This window comes from Ictalurus punctatus, chromosome 13 (assembly GCF_001660625.3).
Source record: "Ictalurus punctatus breed USDA103 chromosome 13, Coco_2.0, whole genome shotgun sequence".
In the NCBI taxonomy this organism is placed as follows: domain Eukaryota; kingdom Metazoa; phylum Chordata; class Actinopteri; order Siluriformes; family Ictaluridae; genus Ictalurus; species Ictalurus punctatus.
Window position 1 is genome coordinate 12,301,970 of NC_030428.2, and position 13,938 is coordinate 12,315,907.

At 38.4% G+C, this 13,938-nt stretch overlaps 2 protein-coding genes across 2 annotated transcripts in view; both read left to right on the forward strand.

The window, feature by feature from the left end:
* Nucleotides 1–6,989, forward strand: part of fam20cb (FAM20C golgi associated secretory pathway kinase b) — a 37,721-nt gene extending 30,732 nt beyond the window's left edge. Inside the window, exons 5-10 of the mRNA XM_017484210.3 lie at nucleotides 589–704; nucleotides 2,744–2,924; nucleotides 4,089–4,198; nucleotides 4,289–4,370; nucleotides 4,507–4,566; nucleotides 5,044–6,989. Of these exons, the coding sequence (XP_017339699.1) occupies nucleotides 589–704; nucleotides 2,744–2,924; nucleotides 4,089–4,198; nucleotides 4,289–4,370; nucleotides 4,507–4,566; nucleotides 5,044–5,302 (808 nt within the window). The 3' untranslated portion in view covers nucleotides 5,303–6,989. The remainder of the gene's footprint in view (nucleotides 1–588; nucleotides 705–2,743; nucleotides 2,925–4,088; nucleotides 4,199–4,288; nucleotides 4,371–4,506; nucleotides 4,567–5,043) is intronic.
* Nucleotides 6,990–9,314: 2,325 nt separating this feature from the next.
* foxl3 (forkhead box L3) lies at nucleotides 9,315–11,540 on the forward strand. The gene is made up of 3 exons (XM_017482754.3): nucleotides 9,315–9,554; nucleotides 10,273–10,441; nucleotides 10,742–11,540. The coding sequence occupies exons 1-3, from the start codon at nucleotides 9,451–9,453 to the stop codon at nucleotides 11,162–11,164; spliced, it is 696 nt and encodes a 231-aa protein (XP_017338243.1). The 5' UTR covers nucleotides 9,315–9,450; the 3' UTR covers nucleotides 11,165–11,540.
* Nucleotides 11,541–13,938: the final 2,398 nt, after the last annotated feature.

Here is a 13,938-nt window from a genome sequence, read left to right on the forward strand (position 1 = left end):
TGGTATCTAAAAGAATCTAAAATATATAGTTTTATTATTATTTGGAATTAATTGCTTTTGTATCATGGGGTTCTTTTTCATGGCAGTCATTTTTATTGCATTAAAACAAACAAACAAAAAAGAACATTTCCACCTGCTTGTTCCTCTATCCTTCCGAATTTCATGTTTCAAGTCCAAAATATCTAAGAGAGTAAATAGTGTGGCTAAAGCTCCCTCTGCTGGTAGCATCAATTAAAATACACAGTTTCTAATTGATGAATGAATCGTATTAATTTATTCATTCATTTATTCATTCATTCATGTAAAGCAGACACTTCATTCTTGTCAGGGAAATCCTTGCAAAGCAATAATAACTCTTCATGGTGAGGAAGTGATAACTAAATGACATAATGCATGTGTGTGCAAGCACCTGAATACGTTTGTGTTTAAATGCAGCCCACTAACTGGTGCCAGAATATGAGCCATGTTGTGGAACAGTTATGGATTTCTGTTGGACTCTAAGATGTTAAGTGTTTTATACTTTGTAATGATTATTTCACCCTTTTGATTACTAATCGCAAATTGTGAAAATCCTCTGATTTTTAACAGCATCTTGGATTTTCGGCGTGTTCCTCCAGTGGCTGGTAGGCTGGTGAACATGACCAAAGAAATCAGAGACGTAACCAGAGACAAAAAGCTGTGGAAAACGTTCTTCATCTCTCCAGGTACTGAGCACATTTTAAAACTCCCAAATGGGACATAGGCATTATTCCACTCACACTTTTTCCTTCTTTCTACTCTCCTCTTCTATTTAATAATGCAAGCAGATTTATTGTAATCACTCTAATCCATTCAAACCTGCTGCTCAAATCGATGGTTACGGATGTAACCGTGGTTCTGTGAATTCCGGATGACCGCCAGAGAGTGTGCTACAGTAGAGGATGATTGTAGCGCCAGCCAGATTGGTCAAGATAAATAAATTCCAACTAATCACATGTTGACGTGAGCTGAGCAGAGGTGATATAAGCCACTGCAGGTCAGCACTCCACCTTGGAGCGTCTTCTCGCACACTCCAAGTGACCGGGAATTCCGGCGGTCATCTGGAATTCACAGAACCACAGTTACATCTGTAACCGGCAATCTGTTTCAGTCTTCCTGACCACCATAGAGGGTGCTACAGTAGTGGATGGCTCATACCAGAAAAATCATGAGGAGTAATTCACCAGAACAGATCAGGGGTCACCGGCGAAGCACAGCTGAGCCCACATCCTGGGATGAAGCAACACTGATATTATAGAATCTCACAAAGGTACAGAGAGAGGAACATGTCGCCTCAGCACAGATGTCACTAAGAGAGACAATAACCTCAACTACCAACCATGACAGCCTCTGTTTAGACAGAGGGGCACCTTTCTTAACACCTCCATAACAGACAAACAACTGTTCCAACTGTCTTAACTGCACTGTAGCCTCTACATAGCATCTCAAGGCCCGTACAGGGCACAGGAGCCCATTGGCTGGAAGGAACACTGGTGTAGGAGCACTTTAGGAAGGAAAGTCGGATTGGGCCAGAGGATAACCCTCTGGTTTCCATCTCATGCAGGACTGACATCCACCTTTCCCTTGCCATAGCCCCCATAACTCCTCCGCTCAGCTCATGTCACCACATGACTTCATTGGTATTTATTTATCTCGACCAATCTTGTTGGTGCTGCGATCATCCACTAACTGTAGCACCCTCTCTGGCAGTCAGGAGGAATGAAACAGAACCAACCGGATGTACATTCGACTAAATACTCTCTGGAATTACAGACTGATTCTGATCACTAGATATGATGATATAATCACTGGCATAATGATTTCTTCTCAGAATACAAGCATATACAAAACATACAAAATTGTTAAATTCACTAAAAGCAGCTTTGGGCGGCTGTGGCTCAGGTGGTAGAGCGGGTTGTCTACTAATTGTAAGGTTGGCAGTTCGATTCCTGGCCCACGTGACTCCACATGCCGAAGTGTCCTTGGGCAAGACACTGAACCACAAGTTGCTCCCGATGGCAAGTTAGCGCCTTGCATGGCAGCTCTGCTTCCATTGGTGTGTGTGTGAATGGGTGAATGAGACACAGTGTAAAGTGCCGTGGATAAAAGCGTTATATAAGTGCAGACCATTTACTTATTGTATAGTGTAAAAAAGTTTTGCATATAAATGAGTGTAAAACCAGATCTTCAGTTGCAGGCCAGACTTCTGCCTTCTATGCTATACAGTATGTTCAAGCAGATACAACACTTGCACTCTTACATTCTAGGATGAATACTGTAGGGTCAAATCTGTGTGTGTGTGTGTGTGTGTGTGTTGATGAACACGAACACGATTTAATGTCGAGACACACGAACTCTATAAAATCACCTCGCCTCAATTCCATATAAAAATGTAATTATTTGGACCAGCAAGTGAACTATGAAACTAGGCATCATGCACTCTGAATGGTGCAGTGAAGGACTGAGCTATAATGCGGGCGGGGTTGCATAACCAAGCATTAATCACCAAGTACAGAGTAACCGAGTACAGGGGACACTAGGTGGCAGTGTTGGTTTTGAATTCTGATATTGCACAGCAAAAAAAGCAAAAGGGCCAACACAGAGTGCACCCTGCTTTGACGATCAAATCTTTGCCACAAAATCTTAATTAAGCTTACATGCATTATATTTATCTCTTTATACCATTGTGTTCATATGACCCTAACCCTCTTTTTCTCCTCCACAGCCAATAATATCTGTTTCTATGGTGAGTGCTCGTACTACTGTTCCACTGAGCACGCTCTGTGTGGGAAGCCAGATCAGATCGAGGGATCTCTGGCGGCGTTCCTCCCTGACCTGGCCCTGGCCAAGCGCAAAACCTGGAGGAACCCCTGGAGACGCTCCTACCACAAGCGCAAGAAAGCTGAGTAAGAACTGCACGATCATGTCCATACTAGATCTACCAAAAGGGCAGGGTTCACATTCAGCCTTACATAAATAATGACTTAATATATAGATAATGAGATAGATATTCAGTGGATAAGCTCAATGCTTAAGACAAGGTCCTTACGGTGACTCCTGAAGTATTTATGTTTGTCTTAGGGATTAAATAATAGCACACATTTCCCTCAGTGCTGATATACTCAGGCTCCACTATCAACTCAAATCCTGCTATTATTATTATTATTATTATTATTATTATTATTAGTAGTAGTAGTAGTAGTAGTAGTATTGTTCTTCTTCTTATTGTCCTTATCTTTGCTTATTGTTATTATTATTAGTAGCAGTTGTATTATTCTTTTTCTTGTTGTTGTTGTTGTTGTTATTATTTTCTTTATCTTCTTTTTATTGTTATTTTTATTATTATTATTTTAATCATTACTATTAATAATAATAAATAAATACTAATTATACTAATTATTAAGTAATTAATTTAAAAGAATGGAAATGGGCTCCTATTTTATAATAATAATGCATATTAATAGTAGTAATAGTAATAGATAATGATGATGATATAGCATTACCTATAATAATAATAATAATAATAATAATAATAATAATAATAATAACAACAACAACAACAACAACTCCCTTTATAATATACATCTTTTTCTTTAGATTTGCACCAATATACCAACATTTTTGGGACTAATTTCAGAACTACTTTATTTGTCACAATAAAAATTCAGTAACACAACAAATGCAGTGGAACAAAATAAGTAAAACAAAGTGAAGACTGAGGGTATAAGCTTTATTAGCAGAAGAAGATTTAGAAGGAGTACTGATGGTGTCTATTATGACAAATGTTCAGTTGGGTGGCAGGAAACTGATATTAAAAGACTAAGAATCATTACAGTTGGAATCAGAATTATTGAGCGTGTAAGCAAGTGTATTGGGTGTAAGGAAGTGTAGTGACTCCGAGAGCAAGATCCTGAATAAAACTGAGTAAAGATGAGCAGCCAGTGCTCCATGTGGCATTCAAACATTACTGAACAGCGGCCATGGATTTAGGTTTATTCTAAACAGATCCTGCATTTTTACATCAGAAGTTCTTGATAGTCTGCTGTAATGGGTTCTGTGTGTGTTCCTAGGTGGGAGGTGGATCCAGATTACTGTGAGGAGGTGAAGCAAACTCCCCCCTATGACAGTGGCACTCGTCTGCTGGATATCATGGATATGACCATCTTCGACTTTCTCATGGGTAACAGCGCTCTCTTGGTTGTGATGCTAGTTCATGTTGTACATATTCGAATGAATCATAATCAGAAATAATTATTTACATTCTTTACAGGGAACATGGATCGTCATCACTATGAGACTTTTGAGAAGTTTGGAAATGAGACCTTTATTATTCACCTTGATAATGGGAGAGGGTGAGACAAGGCTCTTCTTTGTTTCATAAGCAATCATTTAAAATAAAATGCATTTTTATTAATAACTATAAACTGTAGTTTTAATCTGTCAGTATGTTAAGGACACAGAAAACATGAGTTTTCTTTCTCATCTCAGATTTGGCAAACATTCCCATGATGAAGTCTCTATTTTGGCACCTTTGAGTCAGTGTTGCAGGTTAGTCATAAAAATGTTTACATTTTGTTTGTATTATTATAATATATCATTTTTTTTTACCTGTGGTATGATGCCTGAAACTTTGTTGAATATCGTTTTAGTTCATTTATCTTGACAGCCTTAATGTTCATGCTCTTCCTGTTTTGCAAGACAATTTTCTATTCTTAATTAAGAAGACAACACAAAAGTTTAGTACAGTATTGTGTTGTATTGTATAGTATAGTAATTATAAAGGCGTACATTCTGAGATCCTTTCAAGAATACCTTGTGAAAATGTCGGAATACCTTTATACTGCCATTCTTTTAGCATTAAATAGTATTGCGTAATGAGACAATAACAAAGAAATCACAAATTATTTTTAAGCATTTTATTTAAAAAAAAAAAAAGCAGCAGTGATGCCATTTTCATAGCTGTTGTGCGTGGCTTATTATACGGTCTGGCTAGATAATTACTGGATGATCGCTGCATTTCAACAGAGTGAAGAAGTCGACTCACTTGCGGCTGCAGCTCCTGGCTAAAGAGGAATACAAGCTGAGCGTTCTCATGGAGGAGTCACTGCAGAGAGACTCACTGGCCCCCATCCTCATCCAGCCCCACCTGGAGGCTATGGACCGGCGTCTGCGCCTCGTGCTGCAGGTGCTAGCTGACTGCATCGATAAGGAAGGCTACAGCAGTGTGGTGGAGGACGATATGACGTCGGAAAGAATGGACAAAGGCTCGGCTCCTCTGAGGTAGTAGGTCTGGAGGAACTGCTCTTCCAGCTTTCCAGCACGTCTCAACAGACAAAGAACTTCTCACAAGGGAAGCTCTCGGAGATGACTTTTCTGAATTCAGTGAATTCCAAAGACTCCGTCCGCAATCGGTGGACCGTGTCTGTCACGTTAAAGACATACATGTGGACAACGTGTGCGTCGCTGCCTGAGTTTGTGGACATATGTGTCTTAATGCAGTATAATGGGGGTCTTTTATTCTTGCTCTTTATGGCAAAGAAGAGCTGTGCATTTAACAGAGGTTTCTTTTTTTTTAAGTCGAAGCGCTTTGAGTGGAGTGCAGGTTAGCTCCAATATGTGTAGCTGCCAATAATTATTTATTAAGTTTTATATTTATTTTCAAGAATTGTTCGACCAACTTCTTATATCAGTGCAGAAGAGATGGATGATTCAGAGACAACTTTAATGAAATTTCAGTGTTTGTGATAGCATTTAGAAAGTGATTGTTTTGTGTATTAAAGACATTCCCGATATAGCCTGTTGGATACCAAGAAAATCCTACTTATCACTCTCTAAATATCAATAAATCATATTAACGCGATCTGTATGATCACCTGAAGGGTTTTTTAGCAAATCTAATCATAAATATAATAACAGAGCATTAGAGACGTTGCCTAATATTGTGAGTGCTGGGTGTGTTCATTTATAAGACAAGCTGGGTTGACATACAGAACACACAGTAAATCAATTGCATCATAAATATTAGAGGTAAATACTCGAATGGACCAGCATTCTTTGCGTTTTTACCTTGAGGTTTAGCCGACATGTATAACAGTGGTATTTCGGCAATGCACACACACACACGCAACCACATTCACCAGATCCTCTGCATATTTAACAGTTTGATTTTGACTGATTTTCAATATTTCAATGGGCTTTGTATAAACTGTGGCGTGATCGTGCTAGGCTGGAACGCTGCTATGTCAGAAAACTCAACGTTAGGATTTCGGAGCAAGCAGGGTACTGTGATATGCATAACTGTGCAGGAAAAGCGCTCTCTTTCTTGCTTTATCTCCCTCGTTGGAAAGACAACCTGGTCTCTCCTCTGCTATTACGCACGAACTTGTGTGTGTTTGGTCGTAAGGCTTTTATTTTATTCAACAAAACACCCTTTCTTGTTTATACTTAACCTTATTTGCAAGGGTTTTTACAGTCTATTTACAGATTCTGATCACATTTATTTCCAATATATTTTTAAAAAAATCCTGGTTTGGACATTATGTATAAGCCTTGTATTTACTTTACCATTATTTGCTGTCCTTTTTTATTTTATTTAATTTTTTTTAAAGGAAGCGTGAAAGTGGGTGTTAATGTACAAAGCAAAGACTTTAAACTGCACTAGAGCATATTTCAGTATCTGCTGAAGAAGACCTGTACATATGATGTGAATCCATTACCTGTGCAATCATAGAAAAACTTGAACATGTGGGTTCTATATAAATGGGTTACATGACTAAGTGATGGCATTGCATTACCAAATGAAGGTCATTTGTTACATTCACTGTACATTATTTTACAGACTTCATATTGAGTTCGGTCAGAAATATCACTAACATATGAACTTTAGAGATGCATATATGCTTTTTAATTGCACCGTTTCTGTGTAAGGTTTCTTTTTCATGTCCAAGTGCAATAAACTGACCATTGCAACACATCTGTGTACTGATATGTTGTAGCTGGCCTGAGTTTAATCACAGAATTATTGTTATAATTATTAGTTTTATATTGTATAACAAATATTTATTTCATTTCAGTTTTTCACAGCTCGAAAACCAGGAGTTTATCTTCAGCCATGTGACAAACAACCAGTTGGGAAAAACAACAACAACAAGAGGAGGAGTGAATGCCCCCCCCTACACACACACACACACATGGTTAGTGCTGGCCTGGAAGTCTTTAGTCTCTTAGACAAAAAGCTGTAACCTAAATAGTAAACCTCATACGAAAGAAAAGCTCCTCTCAATCATATTTGATATATTGAAATATGTGTGATGCATAGCAGTTCTCGTGCTAATTATTGCAGTCCTTTTGTTACCCCTGTAAGAAGTTATTGGTGACATCACAGGGGGACATTGAAAACACAGTTACATGTTCATGTCATACTCACGAGGACATCCACTGTAAAATGAGCGGAGACAGCAAACGTTGGAGATGCCAGAGACTCGGCTCAGCTAGTTAGCGAGTTACGAGATGCAAGCATGATGATGCAGATGGAGATATTAGCATGAAAATTGACGCTTCTGAGCCTTGTTTGTTTGAGCAGCGTGTACAAATGAGGAGGTGAGAGAGCTGAACAGACTAAAGTATTAAAGCACTGCTGCACTGCTCTCTAGGTAGACATTAAACAAGAGCTAAATCTCACTGGTGCCACTACTACCAAAAGGAAAACAGATCCCACAATGATTCTATTGAATTTAATTCCAAAACAAATCAAAATAAACAGATCACGTGTTAATTATAAAGATGAATATGCAAACTGTTAAGGATGGCGTTTTCCTTTAAATTCCCCTCAATTTGAAATGCGTGTTATTACGGCGCACATTTCATGTTAGAATAACTTTCCAAAAAGGTAGAGGTGAAAAAATACCCACCCATCCTAAATATTTGGTGTAACATAGAAGAAGTATAACAGGATTTCGTGCGTTGTGTAAGTTATGATGTCCTCCACATGCCCTTAGCTGAGGAAACCAGCGTCTAAGTTTAGAGACACAACAGTCCTACTAACAGAGGACGGAAACGGAGCAGAAAGTAAAGTCCCTTGGGTCAGCCAGAACTCAGTAATCGCGATCAGACAAGCCGCAGACACCAAGCAGAGGAAAGCGCGACATGGGAACGCAGCAGGACTTGTACAGACACAGGGGGTTGCCAGATTGGACAAAGACAGTTAAAAATAACCTTGTGTTTCTTGCTATAATCTATGCAGTTTTTGCCGATTATTCGAGGTTTACTATAGTTTTGGATGGCTGATAAAATCTGGCAAACGCACATCATTCCTGATTCACACACGCGCGCACTTTTCCTGCGTATTTTCGCAGTCAGATCTTTTCCAGGCATTTTAAAACTATTGTTTTTTTCCCCAAAGGTATTTTTTTTTTATTCATATCACAGTAATATATCTTTGGTTCGCCTATAGTTTATGACTAACATTAGTTTGTGTTCAGACTGAATATACACACCTCCGGAGTTTTTCAAAAGCATGTCACACACAAAGATAAGTAAATGATATGCATTCGGGAAACAAACTAAAACCGAACACACACACACACACACACACACACACACACACACACATCATCTCATGTCGCTTATAGTTCCTTCTCAACACAAGTGTGCGTGCGGGTGTGTGTGTGTGTGTGCGTGTGTGCGCGCGCGCGCGAGCGCTCCACCAGGCAGTAGCTGCAGTCTCTGTCAGATTGGAGGCCACACACACACTCGAGCCGCCGCAGGCTGTTTGTCGGCCTCGCAGTAAACCCTGGCCCTTCATCTGGTCCGTTTAGGCTCCTTTTGAACACACACGTCCTCCCGTTTAGTCACGGAAACGCAATTTATGCTCATTACACAGCATTATAGATTATATCTACGGAACTCGATTGGCTGCTGGAAGATTGGTGCGATTCGGGCTGCGCAAACACGGCGCTGTGTGGAACAAACTCAGTCAAGAAACGCAAACACTGAGAGCCGCTCACCTTCCCTGTGTGTGTGTGTGTGTGTGTGTGTGTGTGTTACAGAGCCTGGGTCCACGTTCAGCCCTATTAAGTGGTTTAAAATTAAAAAAGAAAGAAAGAAGCATGAGGAAAGAAAGCCTCAGTTTTAAGACAGGACTGGACCACCCATAGTCCCGGTGTGTGTGTGTGTGTGTGTGTGTGTGTGTGTGTTTTGCTGGCTTCATTATTAAAACCCATTTAAAGCAGCAGCATACACGGAGGAGGGGGGGGGGGGGGGGGGTGTTACAGAACGGGGGAGAAGGGGAGGTAAGGGGGGCAAGAGGGGGGTTCCGCCACACCAGGCCAACACTAAAGTGTGCTCACTCCACCAAGTTCCCTTCTGCTCTCAACAGCTCTGAATTACACTGAATTATCATCGCAGGTGACTCTCCATCCTGCACTTCACACAATGTTCGACAATTCACAATATCCTTACAACTGCTTTAATTATGATGGAGATTATCCGTCCTGTGGCACTGAGGAGGAGAAGAAAGTGTGCAGACCTGCTTACAGGTATCTAAACATTTAAATCTCATTATTATTATTCTCATTAATGAAGTTTGGTATTGTGGCTGTTGATAACATTTTTATACAAAAATATACCGGGAACTAGTATATTGATAACAGCTCTTGTAATTCTATTATTCTAATTATTATTTCTTATTTATTTAAAAATTAGTGTCATTAACCATAATAATAGTAATAAAAATAGAGTTGATTAACAATAAAGTTATTATTGTTGTTGTTACATGATTATAATAATAAATGGAATTAATAATAAAAATACTTTTGATAATAATAGTTATAGCAAGTCTATTATTCTAATTATTATTAATCATCCTTATTTAAATTTATTGTTATTAAACATAATAGATGTATTGTTAAAACACATACGTTTATTAATATGACTTTTTTTTTTTATTACTAGGAATGTTGAGATTAAGTTAATAAAATCTTAGCCCAACTGTAATATAACTATTGCTGTTTAAAATACAATTTTCATTTGATCTTTTTGTGGAGTCAGAACTAGTGTGAATAATGCTAATATGATTCGTGGTCATTAAAAGTTTGTGTGTAAAAGCAGCTCACTTATACAAACAGCAAGAATAATGATCTACTTTCTGTAATTTTTGTAGCATTTGCTTAGTGCTTTCACACCAGGACTTGAAACCTCTTTGCTGTTATTAATTGTGTCTTTCACTCATCATTAATTTCTTTCTTCATCTCACAGTTATATTGCGCTGATAGCTATGGCCATACAGCAGAGTCCAGAGAACAAAGTCACCCTATCGGGCATCTACGAGTTCATCATGAAAAGATTCCCTTATTACAGATCCAACCAGAGAGCCTGGCAAAACTCCATCCGCCATAATCTCTCCCTCAACAGCTGCTTTATAAAGGTAAGAAGGGTGCCAAAACATTATACCGCACAAATGCATGCCAAGATTAAATTAAATGAAAATGTAGTGAGTGGAGCGCGTGCAGAGCCCTGCTCACAAACAGTTTCACTGTTTCAGGGATGAACTTTTATTACACGGCTTGTGTCTGTTTTAATGAGCTTGTGTCTTATTTACTTTTTTAGCATCTGAACCCTCTGCCTAACAGACACCTGCAACTAACTACACACACATATACACACATGACTGAGCCACATTTACAATTTTCTACGAGATCATGAGGCCAAAATTTGTTTTCCTCAGGTACCTCGCACCGAGGGCAATGAGAAGGGGAAGGGAAATTATTGGACTTTTGCCACAGGCTGCGAGTCCATGCTGGACCTCTTCGAAAATGGCAACTTTCGACGCCGTCGGCGGCGGCGACGCAACTTAAGCCTGGGATTCAGGGAGCCGGCTGAGCCCTTCAGCCCCCTGGACTCGCAGCAGAACGCCACAGTGCGCTCACTTCATCCTGAATCCTTTTGTCCAGAAAGTTCAAACCACAGAGTGGATCAGCGCAACCCTCCACTCAGCAAACCCGAGCAGGAGATCAAATTCAGCATCGACTACATTCTGTCTACGCCAGACCCCTCACCAGGGTTTAGACCTCCACACTGCAGCTCTGCAGGAGCCGTGATACAGCACCTGGAGCCTCAGCAGCTCAACCTGCACCTCTGGACCCTGTAACCTACACACTCTGAAAAACTCGCAGAAATCATGAAACCTCACTGAACTTTTTGAAGGTGTGGTGCAAATTAGTTGGGGCAATAATGTGATGATTGTTGTATTGAGTGCATCTGATTTTTGAGATAAAATCTTTAAACACAATGTAGGTACAAATATCATGGACTGGACTAGCACTCATGGTACAGTGGATTAAAAAAAAAATCTGTAAGTTACCAAATGCACATTTTTTTTATTTATTTTTTTGCCGTAGTTAATAGGCTTGTTAGCAGAATTTGTTTCCACCTAAATACTAGGTATAAAGTTGTTCTGCTTTAGTTCACTAACACATCCTTTAGTTTTAAAGATAATAAACCAAAGTTTTTTAATTGTGCTGACATTGACATTATATATATATATATATATATATATATATATATATATATATATATATATATATATATATATTCTTTCCTTGGTTGGGTTGTATAATTTGGACGGTTTTGTTTAGAGTGTGGTGTTTAACCTGCCTTTGGTGTTTAAATGTTTGGTATTGCACCACCTTTTGGAGAAAGAGTTGAGGGTTGAGGTGCTATATTGCTATATTGTTTGCACATTTCAGCGTTTATATTCTATATAATTTCCCCTGACACACACTGCTCTGTCAGACATTTATAGACAGACCATATCTCTTACAGACGAAAAACAATTTGACCCGACCTTTTTTTTTTTGTTTTACAAGAGAGATGTGTTCACTAATTACATACACTCAATTTAGCTGCTTCTTATATTCTGTGCTCAGAGGACAGATTTCAGTTTAATAACTTAATAACCACTGTAAAATGTAACGTTGATAATCTGTGATCATTCAGTAGGTTAGAGGAAAGTGAAAGAATCTTTTTGTGCAATACCAGCATATACAGTATGTGCGTACTATACTGATTCTAATTGTATTTTATATTGTATATAATCTGTAGAACTGCTTTCTGGGGATGGGGGGGGGGGGGGGGGGGGGGGGGGACCACATCCACACATGACAAATTAGACAATTAAAACAAATCCTTAATCAGGTGGTAGATCTATGACAATTTGTAAACTACACTAATCTTATGCAAATATTAAAATAGCCACGAAACATCAAATTTATTGAGTATTTTTGTGTCATAATATAAAAAATTATACTTCAATTTAAACTTAAAGTACAATATACCTTAAATGAATTAAATCTGCATTAAGCATAGCATAGAATTTGGCTTAATGAACATATCTTTCTTCAATAAACAGCTGCCTACTGAAAATTGTAAAACAATATCAATCCGAACACAGTTTATTACAATTAAAGTGTCAGAACAGCTAGATTAAAACTGTGTCATTCTTTGTATTTTAAATTCCGTGTTTCCGTGACATGGTAATTTACATGCTGCCAAACCAGTGCGGTCTAACCTTCTCCAAATCTGACTAATCTCTCTGACTGACCTTTTCCTTTGTGCTGAAACAGAGTCACTCTCAATTTGATCCCGCTGCTCTATTAGAATACATATCATTCATAACAGTGCACGTTTAAAATGGAAGCCTGTTAACATTTATTTTCCTTCTAAGGTGTATCAATCATTGCGGTTGTACAGGAGAGGGGACATTTTTCAATTTAACCTTTATATTATGGTGTGACTACATCAGGAAGGTTTCGACACACTTACCATGAGTGGCATTTAATATAGTATTACACTTGCAAGGTTAGCAGGAGATGTGACCTTATTCAAATCCTGCTGCCACTACACCACTCTCGATGCAATTATAATTAAATGCCTTATGCCGGCTTGCAAATCCCCTGATCGATCATTGATATTAATGTTAATATTGCACTGCCCCCAGCCCCTGTCTAGCTGTAGAACTGTTATGGATCAGCAGGTTTCTATTAACAGAGCTGTTGATGTTGTGGGCTGTGGTGTGGATATATTTGGGTAAATTAACTTAGCATAAAGTGCTCCAAGGCCTGGGCTTAAAAAATAGTGGAAACAACAAAAAGACCAAAGCCATAAGGCTCTATATACGCTTTCTTCATGGTGTTAGCTTAAGATTACCGTCTGTATAAATGACTATTTATTGATATTGCCTACAATTTTAAATATGGGTTATTTTACCTTCGTCTATGCAAATAAAAATGTGTCTTTTTATAATATTACAGTCATCTTTTTCTTTTTTTTTCTTTGCATAACATCATTGCATTATGTGGTGGCAGTGTGACATTGGTGAAAATAGGAGCTTAGGGCTAAGTAAACAGAATTGAGAGAGGCAATTGGGAAATCAGTGGTGTGCAACAACAACAGCAGCCATATCACAAACATAAATAGCCAATTTACTCAATTGTTTCTAACTTTTCGCCACAGTTTATAATTGCCTTTTTTTTTTTTTTTTTTTTTATAAATATGACTCAATAACTCATAAGAAATATACTTTTTTTATGCATTATTGCATGTTTATGTATAAGAATGGCAATCCAATTATGAAGTTCCTGATTAATAATAATTTCCTCGCGGTCTGTTTTCACTGAAGAGTAAAGATGAAGTACGCGCTGGAGATTAATGTACATGTCTGAATGCTCTGGGTGCTAATGAGGATTATTTCAATAACTTGAGGCCAGAGACATAATAATGTAATTCTTACCATCACAGAAAAATTCACCATGTTGCAATTTTGATATAAATTCTGTGCATCATGTTTAGACTTATTTGAACTTAATTTACCCATGATCTTTACCCATACAGCTGATAGTTCGTGGATGTGCCTCAGAGGTAAAC